This window comes from Mixophyes fleayi, chromosome 4 (assembly GCF_038048845.1).
Source record: "Mixophyes fleayi isolate aMixFle1 chromosome 4, aMixFle1.hap1, whole genome shotgun sequence".
NCBI lineage: Eukaryota > Metazoa > Chordata > Amphibia > Anura > Limnodynastidae > Mixophyes > Mixophyes fleayi.
The window spans coordinates 235003896-235029182 of record NC_134405.1 but is presented as its reverse complement, the minus strand read 5'-3'; the positions used below and the strand labels follow the sequence as shown (position 1 = coordinate 235029182).

The 25287-nt window shown below is 38.1% G+C and overlaps 1 protein-coding gene across 2 annotated transcripts in view; it reads right to left on the bottom strand.

Annotated features, from left to right (window-relative positions):
* Positions 1-7717: 7717 nt before the first annotated feature.
* The window catches only part of FRS2 (fibroblast growth factor receptor substrate 2), a 26407-nt gene continuing 8837 nt past the window's right edge, over positions 7718-25287 (bottom strand). Inside the window, exons 2-7 of one of the 2 annotated variants that reach the window (XM_075209515.1) lie at positions 16073-16169; positions 14536-14627; positions 13706-13892; positions 11255-11410; positions 10645-10808; positions 7718-10066 (exon numbers count right to left, since the gene is read on the bottom strand). In XM_075209515.1, coding sequence (XP_075065616.1) covers positions 9110-10066; positions 10645-10808; positions 11255-11410; positions 13706-13892; positions 14536-14601 — 1530 coding nt within the window. In that variant the 5' untranslated portion in view covers positions 14602-14627; positions 16073-16169 and the 3' untranslated portion in view covers positions 7718-9109. Of the gene's footprint in view, positions 10067-10644; positions 10809-11254; positions 11411-11877; positions 11927-13705; positions 13893-14535; positions 14628-16072; positions 16170-25287 lie in introns of those variants that run through there. The other variant, XM_075209516.1, reaches the window with a different exon arrangement.

The window sequence follows — 25287 nt, the reverse complement described above, 5'->3', positions numbered from 1 at the left end:
AAAGTATTTGTTAGTATGTATTGATGTGTTTTCCGGTTGGGTAGAAGCATATCCGGCAGCCACTAATACTGCTGTGTTCACTGCAAAGAAAATTGTACAAGATTTTGTGTGTAGGTTCGGTATCCCTAGAATCATTGAAAGTGAAGGGGTACCCACTTTACTGGTGATATCTTCCAAAATATGTGTAAGCTCATGGGAATCAGTAGCAGACTTCACACCCCTTACCGACCACAAGCCAGTGGGAAGGTGGAAAGAGTAAATGGTACTTTTCAGTGTCGGACTGGCCCACAGGACTACCGGAAAATCACCCGTAGACCCCTCTGCCTTACGGCCACACCCCCTTCTAGAAGTGGGCGGAACCCATTCAGCTCACATGTTCGGTATCCCTGCTGCCCTCCCCGGCGTCCCTGCTGCTGTGTGTACAGAGTTCATCTCGTCTGCTTGTTATAAACCTTTGTAATCATTCTCACTGCCGGCCTGGTGTGGAGAGTTCCCCAATCACCATCCTGATATCATGCGTATTACACGCAGTATGTGTGCCCAGATCCTGCCAGTGTGTTAGACAGAGGAGCGTGTGCCTGCTGGGAGACCAGGACCAGGGATTCTTGTCAGATATTTCCAGATAAGGTTTGACCACAGGGAACAGTTCCCCCTACGCACATCAGACTTCTTGTCAGTAAGTGTGTTACACACAAACTGTCTGAGCGTGAGCGGAATAATAAAAGGAATACTCGTAGAATATTTAACTTAAACCAGGAATTAATGAATGGCTGCTGAACATACGTATCCTGTCATCCAGCCCGCAGCCACGTTCTGGATCAAAGGGGGGGTCAGCTCACCTGGTGATCGGCGTCCCTGCTGCTACAGATGACTGGCTGCAGTCATCTTTCAAATGCGATCGCAGCTGCGATCATGTGACCTGCCCCCTCCTCCTCCCGTCAGCTGACTGTCTTATGCTCCCGCCGCCGCTGAAGGACTAAGGAGCAGAGGCTGCATCAATCAAAATATGGGTAAGTAGATTCTTATTTTTATTTAATATTATTGGATATGTCTTTTAATTTCCTCAAAATTCCAGGACTTTCACTTGACACAGAATTATCTTTATTTATATATATATATATATATCCTCCATCTGTTCTGTAGCTACTGGGTAAGCAGAGGCTTACTGCAGAGAATATATATATATATATATATAAATATATATATATATATATATATATATATATATGTGTGTGTGTGCGCGAATTGAGAGAGCACTATTCCATGGCATATGTGAATTGGGGGGCACTATTGAGGGTATAATTTGAATTGGGGACACTATTGTGGGCATAATATGAATTGAGGACAGTATTACGTGGCATATGTGAATTTCGGGTACTACTGTGTGGCATAACATTGTTTGGGGCACTACTGTGTGGCATAATATTGTTTTGGGAGCACTACTATGTGGGGGCTGCCTATCTATACTAAACTATAGTGGGGGGGCTGCCTATGCTAAACTATAATTAGAGGGGGCTGCCTTTGCTAAACTATAGGGAGGGGTGCTGTACAGAGAACACTATAGGGAGGGGGTGATTGGACCTTTAATTTAATGCTGGGGTGGTTTGGGTCTATAATTGAATGTAGGGCTGAGTGTGGGGAGGAGGGCTATCTATTAAATGTGAATATTAATATTTAATGTGGGAAATGGACGTATTAAACGTAAATGCTATTAATTTCTTGCTGGGGCTGTTTGGAGGGAGGGTAATAGGTTTATTTATTAAATGGGAATAGTATTAATTTAATGTTGGGGCTGGAGAGAGGCCTATTTATTAAATGTGGGTGCTGTTGATTTAATAGCGGGGATGGTTGGTGTTTTCTAAATGTATCCATTATTTTTTCCAAATAGGACCCTCAACATTCCAGGATACAGACAAGCCGCAACTAAAGAAACCAGAAGCCACAGGTGGTAAAAGTGACAACAACAGGTAGGACAATCTGTCAAATGTTCTGAGTCTAGTGCAAGCTTAGCTAACCTGTGGCACTCCAAGTGTTGTGAAACTACAAGTTCCAGCATACCCTTCCAGCAATAAGCTGCTATATATTGGCAAAGCATGCTGGGGCTTGTAGTTTCACAACACCTGGAGTGCCACAGGTTAGCCAAGCCTGGTTTACTGGAACAATCCCAATTTTTGGTGACTGTTCTACCCAATCCAAGGGGCAGGTCAAGACTGTGTACTCTATATACACACTGCATTCTTTATATACTACACTATGGTACCAGCTGTCCTTCGTGAGCTGACCACTGCCCCTCTAGTGTCTGGTCCCGCCTCTATGATAGCCGGCCACACCCCCACTGGTGGGCCCCTAGCGTTGCAGTCCCCCGGTGGGCCCTTCATGCCCCAGTCCAACACTGGTACAATTAAGAACAAGCTTGGTAAGGTAATGGCTGAAACTGGGTTGGCGCGGCCTGAAGGTTGCAGAGAGAGACACTTGGGTCCATTCCACCCACTGCAGGAGAGCCAGTAACCCGGAGAAAGTGCGAGATAAAGCTGAAACCGACGACACTGATCTGTCACTCGTACACCTGTTCCGGGAGACCTAAGGCCTGCAGTCAAGACACCTGAACCAGAAACGTTGCATCAGAACTATCTTTCCAGCGATGGAGTGGCGGTTTTTGTTTTTCTTTTGTTCCAGGACTTTCCTTGTTTTTACTTTTTCTAGGACACTCGATTTTTGTGAAGGAGGATGGTGGACAGAGGCTGATTCTGGTAGTGATACGGATGAGATGGAGTTATTAGAATACCCAGAGCAGCCCATTATCAAGCTTGGTCCAGGGGTTATGAAAAGGTCTGCTAGCTCGGGAACTCAGAGACAGTGTGAGGGGGGCTATTGTTCTGTGATTCCCTAGTTGAAGAAACGTGCATCCAGCGATGCCAGTCCACCAGTACCCTGGACATGGGCGGGCATCCTCTGGAGGATTATCACTCCTTAGTGGGTAAGGTTCTAAATCAAACTGAGTGCTGGGTGTGCTCACATGTGCCTCAGGGACAGCATAACATAGGACTAGTACCATTCCCACTGAACATCTCTAAAGGTACTAGAATTGAAGAGAGGGAGGCCCATAGAAGGGAGGTACAATAATACTAGGTCCCCTAGTCTGAAGCTTCGACAATACTCCTTAGACAGATCCTTACTGTGCCTAAACATCTCTCATGCAAAGCGTCTGGAGAATTGGGAAGCTGACCTATCCGATCAGACAATGGCTCGCCACACTCATTTTGGAAGACTTGTAAGGTCACCAATAGGCAGGACTGTTGATGGACACCACAAATTAGGGTGTGTAACTAAACATAAGAAAGTATCCATTGGAAAGGTCTCTATAGTTAATTGTAAGAATGTCATCCATGCTGACACGTGTCTCGAACAAATGGAAGCACTAGGCATGGGTAGTTTTGTCAAAACCTTATGTGATATAATTAATACTGTTCCTTATGTTCTCCCTGATGATGTGTACTTTGTTTGTGGGAGAAAAGCTTATTCCTGGGTGACTCCGAGTTCCAAGGGTTTGTGTTTCTTAGCTAAACTGGTTCCTGAAATCATGACTATTAATCATGATGAAATGGTTGGTATTCACAAGACTACATCACCACCATACATACACACAGTATGAACACTGTGGCAAGAGAAATATGATTCCTGGTGAGGAACCCATAGCTTCAAAATTGATTAGCGAAACCGCGAGTTTCCAAGTTATGGTTGCTCTAAATCTCACCAGGACCGCTCGGGGAACATTAAACTTTAAATATATTCAAGACCTAGCTAAATCGATAGATAATATCACCGAGGTGTATGATGACACTTTCAGGTATAGTGGAAGGGAGCTACAAGCGTACAGAAAGGAGTTGGTGCAACATAGACTGGTACTAAATTATCTCACCTCTATTACTGGTGGGTACTGTGTGACACTGGCCGCCCAGTTCGGTGTCAAATGTTGCACGTACATCACCAATAATACGGATGACCCTAAGGAGGTTATAGACCGGAAGATGGATGAAATTCTGCAACTGAAATGGGAATTTCGAAAGAACCATAATTCTTCGTTATATGAGGTCGGGAAAAAGGTGGCAGGTTGGTTCTCGTGGTTGAACCCGGTGAAATGGTTCTCTGGTTTGGGGGAGTGGGTACAAGAAATGGTTGCTAGTGTAGGTAAGCTCCTTCTCCTTATACTGGGTGTCATCTTAGCAATTGGTTTATGTGTCAAATGTGTTCCTACTGTGTTGAAGTGTGGAAAACAGTCTTCTGGGAGAAACACTGAGAATGAGACTGAAAGGGTGGTGAGAGATACCGAGATCATGGTCTGTGAAGAGGTGTTGTTTAATCCTGAACAAGACGGTTATTAGGTGAGAGTTCATAACACTATCAAAGGGTGGAGCTGTTGAAGTCAGCAAATTGGATAAAGTAATTTCAATTGATATTGAGCAAACTTGATCGTCTTTGTCTAGAATTATGCGTAGAGCACGCTACGGCGTGGAAGGGCGTATCCAGCCGCAACACGTGGCAATAACAGTTTACACTTTGCATACATTCGCCCCAACACACACATTTGTAAATAGTACACATATTTCGTAGTTGCAACACATAGTTATTTATGTCAAAATATAGTAGTGTTTATGTGTAATATAAGTTATATGCATATTAGTGATACATATGGTTCAGGTTAAAAGAAATGTGTCATGTCTAATATCATAGTAATCACCCTTTACATCAGCAGCTGTTCGGTGCATTCAGCATAGAGATCGCACATTGCATACTCTAGTTATTAATGTTAGGGAATAAACCTTTAATATGATATTAACTGTCAAATGCTAATGGACTGATTGTAATTGGAGTGTGGCGGGAAGAACAGCCGTTTGGCGGGAAGAACAGAGCTCATCCCCTGGAGAGACCCCCCACCTTTGGATTTCTTAGATTGAATCAGCCTATGATGTGTAACCCCCTGGACCCTCCTGATGCCAGGACCAATAGAAGCAAGCTATACCACCTGCATTGTTTCACTGTATCTCTGTTTCCATATAAGCAGTAGCTCTCATGTAGTGTTCAGTCACCTTGACCACAGACATCAGGACTGAATGACTGTACACTGGATCCAGAGTTTGAGGTTATATATCACCGCACTAAGTATTTTTATTTATATTTACATATCCAGATTTATACTCAATTGTGTATCATATGGCTGGATTGGTGCACCTTTGCATGCAAAATATTCAGTTTGAAAACACATGTAGAGGAAGAAAGCATGCTTAACAAGGGCACTCTGTAATAATTATTTTATTTAAAATATACCTTTTATTAGTTAAATTTTAAAATATGGTGTTCCCATCATGAGCCTAAGTATCGTAGGCAGCGAAATAATAAAAGAATTGTAGTGATGAAAATCAAGATTAAAATAAAGATGTTAATAAAGTGGCAAATAAATGCCAAGCCTCGCTATGTTATTAAATTCCTTATATATTTGGAGGATATATTCATTTATGTTCTCACGCTGTGTGAATCCAACATTAGCCAGATAAATTTACTGGCCCATAAAGTTGGTGTTTATAATTTATACCAAAAGCACAGTTTATTTATTAATTTACATCAAAGGTGATAGCTTTATTCGTATATCTATATATCTATTACAAGGGGTAGATCAATTAGGACTTGTCTAGGATAATGAGCACCAAAGATAACTCCCTTAAAAGATAACTCTGGTTTGTTATCATTACTCCATATAAGCTATTGCTATGTATCTATTGTTACTTGATGGCATTATAGTTGAGGGAAAACTACACTTCTCTTATATCATTGTTCCTGTACTAGAGATCAAAGAATGGTTACCATATTTATAAGGCACTTAAAACACCAGGTGGTCTAAATCCCTTTTATAACTATCCCTGAGTTCTATTACTTATTTCGCTGCCTACGATACTTAGGCTCATGATGGGAACACCATATTTTAAAATTTAACTAATAAAAGGTATATTTTAAATAAAATAATTATTACAGAGTGCCCTTGTTAAGCATGCTTTCTTCCTCTACATGTGTTTTCAAACTGGATCCAGAGTGCCTGCGATAAGTAACGGCTGTACTTATTATTTCGCTTGAATATATTCTGCTACTTTGAGAATAAATCTTTGTGCGTTGGAAACACAAATCGAGATTCGACAATCGTTATTGGATAGCGACAAAACACTCATAACAGTATGGAAGAGGAGTTACCTTCTATACCCTCCAGGTGGGGTTTTCTTGTTTTCTGTCTACACTCAGCTAAGTAGGGTATTAACCCATTGTAAGGTATTTTAAGAAAAAGGAGATTAACGGCGAGTATAATTCTCAATATTCACCATTACAGGATCTTGTTGCCCTAGCTCACCTAAATATCTTTTTCCTCTTTCCAACAGTCACATGGCCTATATACCTTGTCATCATTGATTCAACCAGGAACTCTTCTTTATATCAGAGTAGTTAGAAAAATGTAAGGTTATCTGTCCAAACGCAAGCAAAATTAAATATTATAATGGACAAGCTTAAACACACCAGCAAATTTACAACAATTTCTCAAATACCAACACTGAAACATACAGAAATACATTACTTGAAGTTATTGCTGCTAAAGTCCCTTGTTATGAACTTACCCTATAAAAAAAAAATAAAAAAAAATCCTATTTTGAAACCTTTGCTTGTGTATTGTATCTGAACCAGATGCTTCCACAGAACCTTGCTCCCTCTTATACTTTAGAAGTATCTGGCTATCGGATTCCATCTGTGATACCAGAAGTGTGACATTCCTACAATCTACCGAAAAATGGAGTGTACTTTTTCACACAAGTTTTGGAGAGTGGGATCCGGTTCTCTTGCAGAATTCCACAGAAAATATCTTTAGTAGTTCTCTTATTGACTTAAAGATAATTTTCTCATTCCTTTAACACAACTAAACAGTAACCAGGTTGAAATCCCACATCTGACCAGGGCTTTTAGCATTACTAAGCAACTATTTCTGAATTTGACAGGTAAAATTAAAATGGAAGTTGCATACAACCACTGTCATTTAGACATTAACCAGACAAAAGCAGAGAGCAAAAATATATAAGTTAACAGATACCCGCCTCCCCCTCAATCCACCTAAGCAGTGACGCAAATAGAAATTTCAGGGGTTAATACAATTTTGAATGGAGCCCCCCCCCCATGGATGGACACCCTGTATTCTTACTGTACTGGCCAGCTGCCTCCTCTTCCTCCTCCTGCACACCGCTCCACACTTCAAGGACAGACAGGAAGAGAACTCCTTCCCCCTCTAAGAACATTTTGGAACCCTATACATACTATGCATTCTAGGGCTTAAAATTCCAGGCTTCCTGAGGGTTAAATAGCAGGAAGCAAAGTTCGGTATCAATTGCAGACACTGAAGAGGGACGCACAGCCCCTTAGCAGCTGTTCTCCAGCATGTTCTAACGCCACTATCTGACTTCCTATATAAGCCTTGCCTGTTCCCTTCTACCTTGCCAGATTGTGATCCTGTAAATAATCTAGTTCCTGGCTGCATCATGCCTCCAATTATCCATTATTTGTGTACAGACATTGGATTGTCCTAAACTACTTAATGGCACATTTGAAACTATACCATTGCTTCATTAGATGAGTAATTGACATGGATTTAAAAACAAAAATAAATTGTTTCAAGTAAAAAGACGAGAGAAATGTGTAATCAGTATTTTATTGCCATGCTACAAAATGATGCTGGCACCAATAAAATGACAATGCTGTCATTATAAAATATATATTTTAGTGAACATTTGGTAAGCAATATCAGTACTCGATGCAGTACCTGGTGCACACCAAAAATTAAGTTAAAGGCTAGTATTCAGAATGGAGCACAGTTTTTTTTCTTAAAAAAAGATGTTTCTGCATAGTATCATCACGCTTCTTGAACCCTTCAGTGCAAAAAATAAAATAAAAGAGAGCACATGGCCCTGCATTGTATGCCAGGAATGGTCAACCGTCAGCACTAAGATGGTTAAGTATCATGGGAGATGTAGTTTAAAGAGCTGTAGTAATAAAAAGGTTGCCCATTCACATGCTACACACTTCTTAGAAGGGTCACAGTTCAAGACAGTTTCATGGAATGTTTAGTGCAGATAGAAACCTACTGTATTTAAAACAAAAATTGTTATGAAAAGTTTGGCAATGCACATCTATATAACTTTTTAAAAAAGGAAACAATTCAAAATTGTCTATACTACCTTTATACAAAGTTACTATTTATATATTTAAGTAAGAAAAATTAGATTTGTAATGCAAATTAGGAACATACAATAATCTTACAATATCATACAATGTGATAAGAAAGGGGAAACCGTTTTTTGGCCTTTATACAAATGTATATAGGTTTACATTAAATACATGCAACCCTGACACTAACTTAAAACAAGCCCCTATATTCCTATACAACAGAACACCTGCACTGGAATTTAAGATTCAGACAGCCATTTTTCTGAAAACAGCCTGAATAGTGCTTCATGTGCAAAAAGTAACATGCTTGTCTGGCTGTAGCATGTAAAGGCTGTAAGTCAGCACTCTACATAGTCAAGAAGCAACTTTACTGTCTTACCAACCTACTCAATTTAAAATGCTGGTAATTTGGCAAATTCTGGAATCATAGAAAGTTTGTATCAAAAAAACACTTGCATATATTATACATTCGTACTGTAAATGAAGTTCCAAAAATAAAATTTTCTGTAGCTTTAAATGGCAACAGTCTAGATGCAAAATATAGGTAAAATTCTAATATGTTGATAAACTCAACTGGCATGTCACTGCATGTCAAACCAATTATTAAATAGGTACAAAAAGGCAATACAGCTATGCAACTATACAGTACATACTACTACTGTAAAGTGAACCTTATTTTAGGAGTACCTGCTCTACATAAATTCCCTTTAGACAAAAGCACATGGAAAACATGAAATCTAGGAAAGTGTGTTAGTGTTTAAGATGTGAAAAGTTCTCTCTTTTCTTTTTGTGTGTGTGTCTTTTTTTTTTTTTTAAAGAAATACACAAAAAGGTGCAAATGACATAACTGGCTTGAGGCTCACATGGGTAGGTCAGTACTGTTGTGTCTAGTCTTTCTAGAAGTACCATCATCTCGAGGCATTGCTTTCTGCAGATTGGACATAGCAGCAGTTCTTTCAATGTCTATTACAGCATACAGCTCTGTGCGTCTGGTAGGAGTTTGTGGGAGTGGAGTGGTTGGGGTCTTCGGTGTCTGAGGGTTGTCAGAGTCACTGCCACCTTCCAAATCAACCTGTATATAATTAAGCTGCCTGTGTTCTAAGCTTGGGCGCCTTATATCAAAGTTAAAAACTGTAGGTGTGCAGTCCCGACGCCTAGAAAACTCAACTTTGTGAGCACTCAGTGGAACAGTTACATTCTCTGTGTTCACATAGTTATGCATTGGGTCTAGATTATTGTGAAAACCATTAACAGATGGTGTCTTTGGTCCTAATGGGTCATCGTCCTCCTTGCTGGGTTTTCGGGCTTCCCAAACAGGTGGAAGAGAAGGTAAATTTTCATAGTTTATTAATGCAGTTCTTCTCTGAGCAGAGTTATTGATATTTTGGATGTCTGTGGAGACAGGTGGTGCAACACGTCCCCTCCTCGTCCCAGAAGCAGGGATGGATAATCCATTAACATTTTCGTATACCATTTTATTGCCAGAAGGCGTATCTTTGTGTTCATCACTGTCATAACCAGTGTCCCACTCTGTGCTATTTGGACAGCTACCGCTACCACCTTTTCCACCACCTTGTTGTTCCTCAAGTATCTCCAGTTTTTTCCTCTCCATTAACTGTCTTTGAACAGGAGTTGGTCCTAGAACAAACTTCACTCCTTCAGATTCTAGGATAACCTGTGGGTCCCTATCAGGAATGGAACTGGGTTCGGCTCGAGCCGTGCTTTCTTCAGAACTTGAGAGATGTGGCTCAAGTGGTGCTGGCACACTTGGCCTCTGCTCCTCTTGTACCCCAGTTGTGTTAACATATGTATGCACCTAGAATAGATACAAAATTTATATTCACTATAGATTCAGAGACCATTGTTATGTCTGGTATACTGTTGTACATACTATAGAATGTAGACATTTAAGTTGTGCTTACTATTTAAACAAAATACAATATAAGGTGCACCAGGGGAATAGGCTAAAAGTAAGCCTATCATAAATGTGGCAGATGACATAAAATAAAAATACCTTTTATTATTAGCACATTAAATGTCATGGTTTAATGATAAAGTGTGCACATTACGTTCTTTAAGATGACTGCTGTTTTTGGATTTTAAGATTTTTTTCATTAGGATTATTCAAATGTGATCCCAGTGCAACGATCATGGAACCAGGGCGACTCTGTATGCTTCCTGATCTCACCAAAACGCCCAGCTTTCACGGATAGCTGGGGCTAAGTCTTACATATAATTGTGGCAATGTAGAATGCCATTTTAAAGGTGCCATTTATAACCAGCACTAGGGAATAATAGCTGTGTCTTTATCACTATTTTTTTTTTTTTTTAATGTTAGCTTTATACACCAAAAACAGAATTCCCCAGGATTCGTCATGCTGTAAAACCACTTACATGATCTTCAGGGACAAGCAGCGGATGGGTAGACTCCTCTCCCACAGAAGGAAGGCGTGTACTGCCCACAGAAGGATGTCTACTAGAGGGATGAGAAGATGCATCACCAAAGGATGGATAACGTGGATATCCGTTGGGTAAATTTGAACCAGTAAAACCAGGGGCTACAGTAGGAAAAAGCAAGGATGTAATTTATTTTTTAAAGAGATGAATCAATATACATGCAGAGCAAACAAATATGAATTACAAAACTGTTTTAAGTCTACTGAAATAAAAACTAAAATCTAAACTTTTACATAAAATATAAACAAAAAAACATTGGACTCCATTTGAAATACAGCAAATTATATTCAAAAACCTGACTTCAAACATGAGGTGAAGTCTATGTTAGAACTTTTATAAAAATCTAAACCACATGAAAAGCTAATGAGATCCACACTTGATAACTGATAAACAATTATAATTGTTTTAAGTCTTAGCTAGGGACATTTCACACAGCAGACTACAATTGACATAACACATCAACGTCACTAATTTTTCTAATACATCAGGCATTAAACAAGACACTGGGACACTGGATTGTAGAAAATGTTGAACTAAGAGGACCTACTCGTTGGGGTGCGTGGAGTTCTTGGCACGTCCAGGTCTGTCTGAGGATTTCTTTCAACCACTGGCTCTTCCACAACACTTATGCTATTATTCTGCATGATTTCTTGTAACATATTAAATAGTTCTTCCGCCCGAGCACATTTAAAGGCAAATATTCCTTGGGGGAAAAAAAGGAAAACTGGTTTCATATTTTGCTTTATTTAAAAAAAGGTAACACACAACATAAATATTCTGGAATATTCACAACACTACTGACCATTCACTGTGACAGCAAAAAACAAACCAAAAACATAACAAAATATCTGCATAAGGAAGGCACTATCACAAGGTAGAGGTTGTATGCCCTGTACATACAAAATACTAGGAGAAATTGGGGCCTCTTAAGGACTTAGAGCAGCTGCAATTATGTGGCTATGCAGTCAGGACCTTCAATGCAATATATATGTATATATTTAAAAAAAACACAAAAAAAACACTAGTGTGATAAAAAAAACAAATGACTGCCCCCTTCATGTAGACCTCTGGAACACATGGGAGAGGAAGAGAAGACAGACAGTACAAAAAGGAGGCATTAATATTTATATACAGTGTGCCTCTTTGGACAGCAGAGGGAGCCCAACTTACCAGTACCAGCAAAGACAACCAGTAAGGTCCCAGCTTTGGACTGCTCTTCCTTTTGTAAGCATTAAGTTAAAATTAACATTTTTGTTACAAAGGGATTTTATTGAGGGATCTGGTTTGTGATCCTGGCCTTGATAGCAATGCAGTGTACTAGATACAAAAACATACATTTGATATATAATGGTGATAAGTTTGGTGTGTAGAATATAAATAATGCAGAATATAACTTATAGAAAAATATCAGATAGCAGCTTATAAAGAGGCAAAATCCTTTGGTGTATTTTGTATACTTTGTTTTGTATAGAATGAGAATATTTTAAAAGGGTTGTCCAATCCTTGCAGGTACCCTAAATGTGTCATGCAGTATTGCAAACCTTAGGTTTGTAGTTTATACATAAACTAACTGCAGCTGCAGTCAACATGATCAACTGACGCACTGACACACAAAGTTGAGCAGTAAATTGACTTGTGTATCTGACACACATCCTGTTAAACAAATTCAGTGTTTTTGAGCTTTTTGCATTTATTTTTTGTCTATTCCTTTCAAACTGTAAACATATCAGCAGCTCCTCTCAACTGGTTTACATTCTAAATCTACCTACTTTCACAGTTTGCATATAACAAACTTGGCTAAAGCCTCAAATAAGCTAAATGAAAGGAAACAAATATTAATTACTAAAATCTATCAGTACAGACCAAGCTTGCATACTGTGCATGTAGATCAAAACTTCAGTTTGTGGCACATGTACCCCAGCATTTCAATAAGTAAACAGTAATTTAAAAAGCACAGCAAAACTCTTAGGGGGGGGGGAATTCAATTGGGCACATTATGGGTAAAAGTAATGCGGCCTGCGCAATATTACCTTTATTACGGTAATAATGGGCCTAAATTACAGTTATTACGGTAGTTTCAACTCCAGCTTTTTGCTCGCAGAAAGCTGGGTTAAAACTACAGTAACAGTAATAGTTTTAACACCGCGCTAATTCAGGGGGAATTGAATTCTCCCCTTAGGGCAGAAGCAGAGAGGAAAAAAAAAAAAAAAAAGGAGGCATCTCCTGTCCTCCTGAAAAATGCTGCCATTATATGCAAACCTCAAACCAAATACTTTACAGATGCTTTAAGCTACTACACGCAGCAGCATAAGCATGGTATAGAGCCACCATCTTTAGGCAAAAGGGTATCTTGTTGGATGCTGTCATGTGTACTGATAAAATGGAGTACTCTAAAAACGAGAGGAGAGGTATTGCGTAGCAGGGCAACAGACTATTGGTTACCACATCACTTGCAGATAACCAAAACTAAAATGATAGGGTCCTATATAAAATGCAGGACACTTTTTGGAGGCAAAATGGGGTGTCTTATGTTGCAAAAAATATTGTATATTTTTAAACAACACTATACCCACCCTCCAAACATCCCCAAAAAACAAGGACAAAAATCAGTATGCATCTTGGAAAGGAGTAGCTGATGAACATTTAGAGACAAAATGAGGTACTTGTAAAGTAAAAGGATAGGAACTCTGCAACTAAAGTATATCAATCTCTTGAAGTAACATGCTTCACAGCTAAATTATTCGTAGATCATTTAAGTGCATGTCTGGGCAATTTGACTAGTCCTGCTATAGAGAATAAAAAATACATTTATATCTTAGTACAAAGCCAAAAATGCATGTTCGGCAGTCATTGGTCCACGACAGGAAGCTAGTTACTATGTGCAGGAGACCAAATTGTAACAATTGTATTATTTTTTTAGTTTTGCATGATAAATCCTCAATACAATAACCTAGTGAAAGGTTAAACTGTCACACTATCGATTTTTACTTCTACTTACCTTGTCCAGTCTGACACCGTCGTCCACTTTCAAAAGAGAAAAGGTTTGAATCGTATCCATAGCGGCGCAAGCAAAGGTAGGGCCATTTGACAGAGTCCCTCTTCCGTGTATACAAGATCAGTTCATTTTCTGTTAGCTCCATCATTCCAGAGCCCAGCTCATTACCATCATCATCCACATTAATAACCTTTTAAAAAAAAAAAAAAAGAAAAAAAAAAAAAAGGCAAGAAACTATTACTATTATATTTACAAATCGTGAAATAGGATTTGCCATAAAAATGAACACATTATGATAGTCTTTGTTTTCCAGCACTTTCTATGTGTGCTTATAGGCTAGCTTGGCTTTATATTCAATATTGATAAAACCTACATCAAGTCCACTAATGCATATTCTATTAATATCTTAGTGAGGTCTTTATTTTGTTCATAAAGCTCAAGTCTTTAAAGTGAGATTTGCTGACGGCAAACCTTACTACAGAAACGAATGACCAGACACTCAATCAATCTTAAGCAGCAAGGGTCACAGGTATTCATTTACAAATTAACATGTTTAGAGCCCTTAGAAAAAAGTTTTATTTCCTGATCACTATTCCAAAATTATTTGGCAATTGAATTGACAAGAGAGTAATTTCCAAAGTTGCTTTCAGACTGCCTAAAACCAGCAACAAGGATAAGGATTTAGAAATATATATAAAAAAAAAAGTAAAAGAAATCCAATTCACCCAAAAATAGCTTACTGAAGTAAGATTGTTTTGTTTTAACTGTCAAGAAATGTTACCATAGGTTTTAAAAAGCGTACTTTTTACAACTAACAGAAACACCTAACCTACCTTGAACCTGTTTTGGTGGTTATCTGGGAAAGCTTCTTTATCTGGACAGCTACAACAGCTACCCATTGCTTCTTTAGAAGACCATGTGATCACTAGACACAAAAAGGACACATGTTGTAAAGCATTATATAGGGCAAACATCTTAGAAAATACCATACACCTACCTCTATAAAAAGAAAAGCTAAATTTTACATTTCTACCATTTCATATGCACAGATTTATATTACATATAGAATACAACAAGCCATACATAAAACCATAGTGGGTGGGTTATTTCTTTTAGCTGTGGCTCCAATCTCACCGTTTTGGGACCTGAAAGTAGGAGGCTCCAGCAGTACATATTATATATCTGAGAACCCCCAAAAAATAGATTCTTGGGGAGGGGTAGGGGGATTCAACTCCCCAGGAAGAGCCGCCATCACAGCAATATCTGACCACACTCATTTCTGTGTACTATGGTATCTGAACATAGTTGATTTTCCTGCGGTTCTCTATGGGATGCAAAGAAAAATCAGTGAAGTTACACTGTCGCGGAGTGCCTTCAAGACGGTTCCGCATCCACTACAAAAGGTACTAGATTTACTAAGCTGCGGGTTTGAAAAAGTGGGGATGTTGCCTATTAGCAACCAATCAGATTCTAGTTGTCATTTTGTAGAAAGTACTAAATAAATGAGAGCTAGAATCTGATTGGCTGCTATAGGCAACATCCCCACTTTTTTCAAACCTGCAGCTTAGTAAATCTAGCCCAAGGTGTTGAATTTCACACTTAGGGCCAACTCGGGGTGACCCACAAGTTGTAAAATAAATTTTGTCCTGAAAAAATAGGCTATTTTGCTTGAAATGAAAAGGAGATCAGAAAACTTTAGAAGCAAATCATAGTCCTGACTATAACATAAATTACAAGAATTTTATGAATAACTTATTTAATTATTTAAGCAAATATTTCAAAAGGGGAGCAGCTACAATGACTCCAAGTAAACATTTGGAGAGATCAAATCAACATTCTGAAAGATTGCTGAAGCCATAAGCTCACACTTGCTGGCCAGACAAAAGCAGAAACGTTAATAAACTTGGCCTTAAGTTTCAGAAATGGGATTTCACTCCTCTGACTGCTGGTTGAGTTAACATAATTTGCCATCTCTAAATTGCGGTATGGAAAAATGTAAATGAATAGATTGATAATTTTACAATTAAGGCAGCAGAAGAGGTGGCGATATGGTATACCAGCCCACTTCTACCAGTGAACTCAACTGAAGAAAATACTGAGCGTGAATTAGTGTCATTCTGTGGTACAATAAATCAAAATTCTGTTTCCAGTGAAAAGCAAGACTATGATCTCTCATGTTTCCCAGTCTACTGACAAATTCTACTACTTCCACTAATAGGCTTTCTTAGACAGAACCCAGCATAAACATTAGGGTTGTGTTAGAAATACGACTGATGAGAATCCCTTCTAACTGTAAATTTGTTTTCAGATATGTTACATAATAAATTCGTTAGCATGCAATACTGGACAGGAAAAAAATGAGTAACTTACGTAGATCCGGCCATTAATCTCCCTAACCTCTGCTGCAGCATTAGGACGTCAATTACCATGATAGCATACCATATGAGTTCTTATGCAGCCTTTTAACCTTTAAGAGAAGAAACATAAAAAACTGATTTGTAGAGTGCTTGCTGGCAATATACTTTATATTGATATAATACAAGTAAACATTTTAATGGCATGTTCCAAATATGCTATACATGTCAATTCCCCAAATTTGCCCTGCCATCCCACACACACATTCCCACGGTCTTCAAGTTATAACTTCCTCAATATGCAGCTTAAACCTCCTTCAGAATGGTTTAACAGATACTTTAAAAAAAAAAAAAAAAATCTGTTCTAGTACTAACAACTATTGTGCAGGTGTAAGAATTTTGGTTCAAATTAAATGCAGAAGGAGAAAGAAAGTAATCGCACAACAGAAATATGCAAAATTTGACTTGCATGCCAGAAAATAGCTTTAATCAATGTATTGATCTGGTTTAAGACTTTACAGTGCCGTGTATGGTTCCATGCATGAAAGCACTCACAGCAAGAAAATATTCATCCACCTACACATGAATAAACACTCCCTGGGACACTGCCTAGAGACATTCACTGGTTTGGCTGTTTCACTATGTTTAAAGGCATATTACACTGCAAAATAAAATATTTCAGCATACATTGATAGTGAGTCATCAACATTACTTTATGAAATAAAGGTATTTTATATTTTACCACTACAATCATGTGACTTCACTCCCCAGCATGTGTGTTAACAACAATGAATGATTGAGTGTAATAAAAACTGGTCTAGTTATAGACTTAAATTTTACAGAGAAAACAACCATAGCCCTCTGCTCAGCCACTTGTAGCCCATCCTCCACTGCCCTCCATATGATTATCCCCCCATCCTCAATATAAGAGAAGAGCTCTAAGCTGGAAATGCAAAACCATGGGTATTGGAGGCATTGACAACATTTTGCAACTATAGATAACTGAGTACTTAACTATAAAACATAATACAAAATTATAAAAATAGTTGCAATGCAATCCACAGGCTATGACTATTACTTCTTGTAGTCATGTAGCATCCTGTGAATGAACAGCAGATTGCATTTACAATGTGGTGGTGATAATTGCTATTTAATAATGCGCGATTAAATACTTGGAAAATTACATCGTTTCGGCTCACTTCAAAATGAAACGTGCATGAATCTGCAGGGTGAGGCTTGTCAATTCACTAGGTATAGGGAGATCTGCTTGCATGCACCTGTGTGTGGTGAAGTATCTTACAAAAATCAACTGCATGATGATGGCCACACCTAAATCACAGCAATTATTGGAGGTTTAAGATCTGAGATACCAATAATCTAGTTTAAATGCCAAGTATGAGTGCCGCCTGTGTAAATACTATAAAAGTACACTCATTAAACCAGTGCCAGTAAGCCAGAAGACATTTGTTGGCATCAAAATAGAAGGGAATAATGGTTTCTATAAAGAAAAAGATTAACCCTTCCAGAAGAAAGTGAATTACAAACTCTGAAATACAGAAAAATAAAAGGTGGACCAAATAGATTTCCTGAACAGAGAACGATACAGTGAGTGGCAAGTGTATTAGCTACTTCTATCGAATTGTGAATTGCTCCCCTATCTTTCCTCAGAACATCCAGAATTCAACTGGGCATGAGCTTGACAAGGTGGCACGGCTTCACTGTTTCCAAAGAAAGATTAAAACAAGTCTTAAATATAGGAAGCAGGGAAAACAAAAATAAGGAAAATAATAAGGAGAAGGAAGAGAGCAATATAAAAAAAAAAACCCAAAAAAAACCCCCAAAAAACACATTAATGACCTCAGAGGAACTAGTCTTCGTTCCATGATCAATATTTAATTGTATACTGAGGTAATCTTCTATGGAGCAATGTTTATTTTTGGCTTGCCCGAATTGCAGGGCAGTTGGTAAGCCGGAGCAAAAAAGTCTCGCTAACAGGAACCACCAATGTGACATCATGCAAAAGACCATTTCAAGCATAATCTAAAATTGTAATGACCAGTTGTTGTGTTTAAGCAGCAACAAGATGGAATCATCATTACACTGATTGCAAGTTATATCAGCTAATTCAGTTAAATCAAATGTTTAAATGTTGTAATAACACTTGCGACAAATACATGAAGGGGGTTGGGGGACTCCAGCACAAAATGTGTGCAATTAGAGCAAATCTGTGTAGACACTAAAGAAAATTAAAATCTGATAACATCTGTGTCATAGGTTTTCCAATGCTCTTCTGATTAGCACATTTATGCAAAGCACCTACCAAAGACACTGAACATTGAAGGGCCAAAACTGACACTCACCCCCAAAATATTAACAATACGCTGAGTTGGGTGAATAAAATAAACACTCACTAGTAGATGTAAAAGAAAGCAGGATATAGTCAATTCAATGTGATGCACAGCATGTGAGATAAGTTTTTTTCTTACAAAACTCCACAATATATATCCAAATGAAGCACATTCCTTCTATCCCTCATATATTAAGAGCCCACTGCATTCTTCCCCCATCAGCCCAAGTAACCCTAGCAACATTTTGTGTTTTATATGGACAGCAGGTCGATTTTAGAGGTTCCTTGGCAAACTGAAAAATTTCCCTCTCTTTTTAAAGTGGGAAAGGTCTCTCTCTTTAACTCCCACACTACTTATGTCAAACTTCAAGCAACATTTGTGCATTGTGGTGTGAGGGGGACAGAAGGTTCACATCAAAGACAGACTACTTATACAAAGAATGAAGCTGCTAGCATTCGTCTGCAGGAAAAAGGGATAGGATTGCAAAGCTAAAGCTGGCTTAGTACAAGAAAAAAAATGTTTATTAAAAAGGTGGTCTCAGCTGCAAACATGAACGTTAACCAATACTTATACTAAAGGAGGAATAGCATAAAAACCTAAAATACTACTTATGTTGCTGATTTGTAACAAAAAAAACCCCACTCATTTGCATGCTTGGCAAGCGACACCACTATGCACTAGTATAATTCTGATCACCTATATTCATAGTCCGAAGCACCCTTAATACCTTTTTTACAGTTGATATTCATAACCAGCAGTAGTGAGGTTGATGACCCAATATACATTCCTTGTCTACACATGAAGCAATAACGCATGTGCTTTCAAAATGACTATGACCCATATAGCCATCTACACCTTGTTATGACGAGAAAGACAGGCAACTAAAGACATTAGAGTGGCCTAAATACAAGCTTATGCACACCTTAACACACAGTTGAACATAGTCAAATATTTGTATGGCTGATTCATGCTTTGCCTAGAACTACATAAAAAAAAACTGGCAATCATTGGTTGAGCAATTTGAAGGCAACTCTGATCCTAAGAATCAATGTATTTTTTTTATCCACTTCAGTTCGGCTTTAAAGTCACATTTTGGATGAACTTATTTCAAGCAAAACAGACAGGTCTACACTGGTGATTTATACTATATTCATGACAATTCATTATCACACTACACTGCTCAGTGCTTAGAACCCACCAGCCAATCAACTGATATGACAGTCAGCTATTACTCCAACAGCTGGACAGAGTCACAGTACTATAAGTGATTTCCATTATAATCAGAGACACACTAGTGCACTCAATTCCTTATGTGATAGTCTGCGATCCCATGTAGCAAGTTACAGGAAACGATCTTCAGAGTAATCAAGTCACAACACACACTTTCCCAAGAGGACGTGTTTTTGTGCACATAATGCTGGTCCATGGGATTTGGATTACTGATGAAAGCATTTTTAATCACAATTTCCAGTTCTGTATGCAGTGTTTCTCACAACAATGCAAGAAAACTGCATGCAACCAAGAAGCCAACATGTCTCATGTGAAACGCATTTAAAAAAAAAAAAACCAAAAAAAACCAAACAGTTAAAAATAGGGCTGCAAAAGGGAAACAAACAGGGTATGTCACCAGTTAAACATGCCTAACACACTTACTTGCTTCAACAAAAAAAAAATAAAAAAAAAAATGTAACCGCACTTTATGCCAAGTACAGCTTAGCCAAGAAGATATATAAAGAATGTCTGTGTCAGTCTGCCACCGTTGCACATTTTACCCATACAACCTTGCTTCTTTCTACAGCACAAGTGATGTTTTATAGGCCTGCTGTAGGTGTTGCGACAGCTTGGAGGATAAGTGCCTACACTCCTGTAATTCATATAGCCTTGATAGAATGATGCCAGCAGTTAGAACGGGGCTATCTTTCACAGTATAATACTGCAACAAAGATGTTCCATTGAACAAATGAACTGCTTAAATGTAAATTCTGTCACTATAAAACGTCTTATAAATAGAAAAGAGTGGCTTTGATCCCTAAAACTCATATTATATCTATGTATCAACTTTTCTATAATTCACAATAAACAAAACAGGGTGTCATTGATACATAGTTATGTCAATATTCAAGATCATATTCATGACATGTGTGACATAAGGCTTTATTTTTGTTGTTCATATTACCCCACCACATCATTCTCACTAAACATAAAACAGTTACATAACCACTTCATAAGAAAAATAACTGTCAAAGTATTAGGTATAGGTAAATTGTATATAAACTATCACATTAACAGCTTCCATCTGCATTCATCCACAACACCGCAGTTACAACAAACACTCCGTTTGTCACCATGAACATATAGTTCCATCCAGAGAATTCTCCCTTAGGTGAAATGTACAGTCAGCCTTTTATCATGACATATTCAATATGCTTTACATTAATCTATTAACATGCTGATTTACTGTTCTACAAGCACGGTTATTTCAAACAAACCTGAAAAAGCTATACAATTGACCAGAATTCTAGAGCACACTGTGCCATCAACTCCAGTCCTGAAACAAAATTGCAATCACTAAATTTGATGTAATGCTTGGACAACTAAATCATTTAGTGAAATCAAGAATATGTATTTTAAAGCAACGTAATTTTAATAAAGCATAGGATTGTGTGGTCTTTATACAAGATCACACCAAATACTAAACGGAGCTGTACATTGCATTCATTCAGTACACACACGCACAATGATAGGACCAGTTCACAAACCATGCTTAATGACCACCCACCACACAAAGACCAGACCACACAGCTCCTAAGCATGAAAGAGGAGAGGTAACTGCTACAGCATACACAAGAGAACTGTGAGCCATTCAGCACCTATTCAGTATAGCTGTACCTTCCGCTTTCTAAACGTGGTCTCACAAAGAGCTTACAAGATACTACCCAACTAACAATCTGGTGCCACAGCATGCATATTCATTAAAACCACTTATGGCATAATACATTTATTTGCATCAACTTAACAACAAGACTATACACACAGAACACCACCAGCATAAAATACATTTCTCAGTCTTCATGGCACACCCTTTACAAAGCAACATCACATACCACTAGGTATCTCCTGTGTGCAGAAGTAAAGTCATGGCCAAAAGTTGAGAATGACAGAAGTATTGGTTTTGAAAAAGTTTGCTGCTTTAATGTTTTTAGACCTTTTTGTCAGATGTTGCTATGGTATACTGAAGTAAAATTACAAGCATTTTTATAAGTGTTAAAGGCTTTTATTGACAATTACATTACGTTTATGCAAAGAGTCAATATTTGCAGCATTGACCCTTCTTTTTGAAGACCTCTGTAATTCGTCCTGACATGCTGTCAATCAACTTCTGGGCCAACTACTGACTGATGGCCGCCCATTCTTACCTAATCAATGCTTGGAGTTTTTTAGAATTTGTGGGTTTTTGTTTGTCCACCCGCCTCAATGGGATTAAGGTCTGGGGAGTTTCCTGGCCATGGACCCTAAATTTTGATGTTTTGATCCCCGAGCCACTTAGTTATCACTTTTGCCGTATGGCAAGGTGCTCCATCATGCTGGAAAAGGCATTGTTCATCACCAAACTATTCTTGGATGGTTGGAAGCAGTTGCTCTTGGAGGATGTTTTGGTACCATTCTTTATTCATGGCTGTGTTCTTAGGCAAAATTGTGAGTGACACCACTCCCTTGGCTGAAAAGCAACCACACACATGAAAGGTCTCAGGATTCTTTACTGTTGGCACATCAGGACTGATGGTAGCGGCTCACCTTTCCTTCTCCGAACAAGTTTTTACAGATGCCCCAAACAATCTGAAAGGAAATTTCTTTAGAGAAAATGACTTTACCCCAGTCCTCAGCAGTCCAATGCATGTACCTTTTGTAAAATATCAGTGTGTCCCTGATGATTTGCTGGAGAGAAGTGGCTTCTTTGCTGGCCTTCTTGACACCAGGCCATCCTCCAAAAGTCTTTGCCTCACTGTGCGTGCAGATGCACTTACCTGCCTGCTGCCATTCCTGAGCAAGATCTGCACTGGTGGTGCCTTGGTTCCCGCAGCTGAATCAACTTTAGGAGACAATCCTGGCACTTGCTGGACGTTGAGTGCCCTGAAGCTTTCTTCACAACTATTGAACCACACTTGTTGAAGTTCTTGATCCAATAAATGTTTGATTTAGGTGCAATCTTACTAGCAGTGATATCCTTGCATGTAAAGCCCTTTTTTGTGCAAAGCAATCATGATTGCACGTGTTTCCTTGCAGAAAACCATGGTTAACAGAGGAAGAACAATAATTTCAAGCACCACCCTCCCATTAAAGAGGTCTGTCATTCTGATTGAGTTAGAATAACAGACTGAGTGATCTCCAGCCTTGTCCTCATCAACATTCTCAGCTGTGTTAACGAGAGAATCACTGACCTGATGTCAGCTGGTCCTTTTGTGGCAGGGCTGAAATGCAGTGGAAATGTTTTTGGGATAAAGTTCATTGTCATGGCAAAGAGACTTTGAAATTAATTGCAATTCATCTGATCCCACTTCATGACATTCTGGGGTATATGCAAACTGCCATCAGAAAAACTGAGGCAGCAGACTGAAAAATGTGTCATTCTCAAAACTTTTGGCCATGACTGTACATTGAAACATGTTAATCTCATTGCGCATCAGTTTTGGTTATAAAAAGAGGTAGCACTGTAATAACGACTTCTAAAAAGGCAGGAGTGATCAGGCAAAAATATATAAATCTAGTATCAGACACTATGCAAAGCTTCAACAAACACACCCAATCTAATTATTTTAACTTTGCCAATTTGTTTCTGCCAAGAAACAATCAACATGAAGTGTAAAGATATAAATTAGAACTAAAAGGAAAAAATGTGATATGAACATAAAAACACTATGTTAGAGAGGCCTATTTCATCCTGTTAAATATCTGTAAGCACTAAAAACATCAGGCCTACGCTGCTGTCTAGAGGCAACAATGATTTGTCTAACTGAGCAGAACATATACATTTCTAGGAGGAAAAACATAACAGATTTGCCATTTTAGATTTCAGTGTGTATGTAAAAATATTAATACAATTATTTTACAATTTGGCCATTCAGTCCAAATTTTTATTTTATTATTGAATTATTAAAGAGGAGTGTGAGCAACAAATTCGATACAACCATATCTAGATGTCTAAATCAATCTATAATAATTTATATGGAAATGTTTCACTCAAAAGTGATCACACTAAAACTGGTCAAGATAAACAGAAGTTCCATAGAAACGAATTGATCGATTTGCTGCTTGTTCAAAATAATGTCCTTCAACAATAATTCACAAATAGATGGTGACCATTCATAAACTAGAAACCACATTTTATGTATTAGACTATCAATTACTTTTATAAGATCGATTGACACCAACACCTTTGTCTGTAAAGGTGGATATGTATGGTGGAGCTATGAGGACTGATCATTAGCTTTGAGAAAGTGCTGTGACCAGCACGAAATGTGTAAGCGGTCAATGAAGTAAGCCCAAGAGATGCTTTAGATCTGCTGTTTTATTTGAATGCTCCTAAGGGGACTAATTGAGTAGGAACATTTGTTACAACTTACCTTGTTTTTGACCAGACGACTTTTGAAGATGCACGCCTCCTGTGATTGCAGGGTAATTGGACTGGTGGTGAGGTATGTTTGCGTCCGTTGACAGAGGCTGAACGCATTGGCTCCAATTTGCTCCGGAGGGTTGAAGAACTTCTTACTGGTACTGGTAAAACATGCTCTATACCTCACTTGGTAGTAGTAATTGAACAAAGTTAATTCTCTGTTCATGGTTAAAGAACCTAATTACGCGAATTTGGAGCCCGCTACGGAGTTGTCAATGTTAGCCACTTGAGCACAGGATCTAATGAAACTTTCCATTGATTTGAAACATATCATTTGTAATTACTACCCGATTACTGGAGTTAAGTGGCTTCAAGTTTCTAGTTTATGAATGGTCACCGCCTATTTGTGCAGCTGGATTATTGTTGAAAGATATTTTTTAAAAAAAGCAGCAAAATCGATCAATTAGTTTTTATGGAGTTTCTGTTTATCTTTAATATTTGACATTAAATGTGTTTTTATTATTCAAAACCATTTTATTGTATTGTTTATATGGGGGTCATTTCAGTCAAGATACTATCAGTTTGAACCACTTTCCACAGCACAGTCTTTCAGAGTTTTATATTACATGTAATTTGCTGTTTTACAAAGGGGAAAAAAAAGCATATGGTAAGCCATAGCTCTCAACAGGGTTAATAGGTAAAATTCCATTATGACACATGCAATAATGAATGATATGGGACAGTTATTCTATTTATTAATTCTGTTTATTAGACTGTTTTTGTTTGTATGTTATTTTTATATATCTATTAGTGTTTACTTATATTTTCTGTTACTATTACCTTGGACTCAATCTTCTCATTTTGTAGTATGAACATAGAACAAAACAAGCCAAAAAAACAAGGAAATTGTTGGTCATTAAAATAATGTAAACTCAAGGAAATTAATATTTTGATACACAGCTTGTAATCTAAATAAAAAAGCATAAACTTTTATGTAACAAGTTATCAAAATCTAAAGTGCTTCAAATACTAGCATATATCCTTGTTATGCTCCCAATTGCTCCAGTTCATCTGACAGTGGATTGCTACCTTAACCCAAGGCTTCTTTTAACGCACGTTTATGTTTATTCCTAGAACTCACAGCAAAAAGGTCAAGAGATCTAGTGGCTTCTGGCAGTTACAATTCGTGAATTGTTCCAGCTCTGCGGCACTTGAGAAACATTTGGCACACAGCGAGTGTAAGGACCAAGTGTTTAAATAAACCCAGAAAAA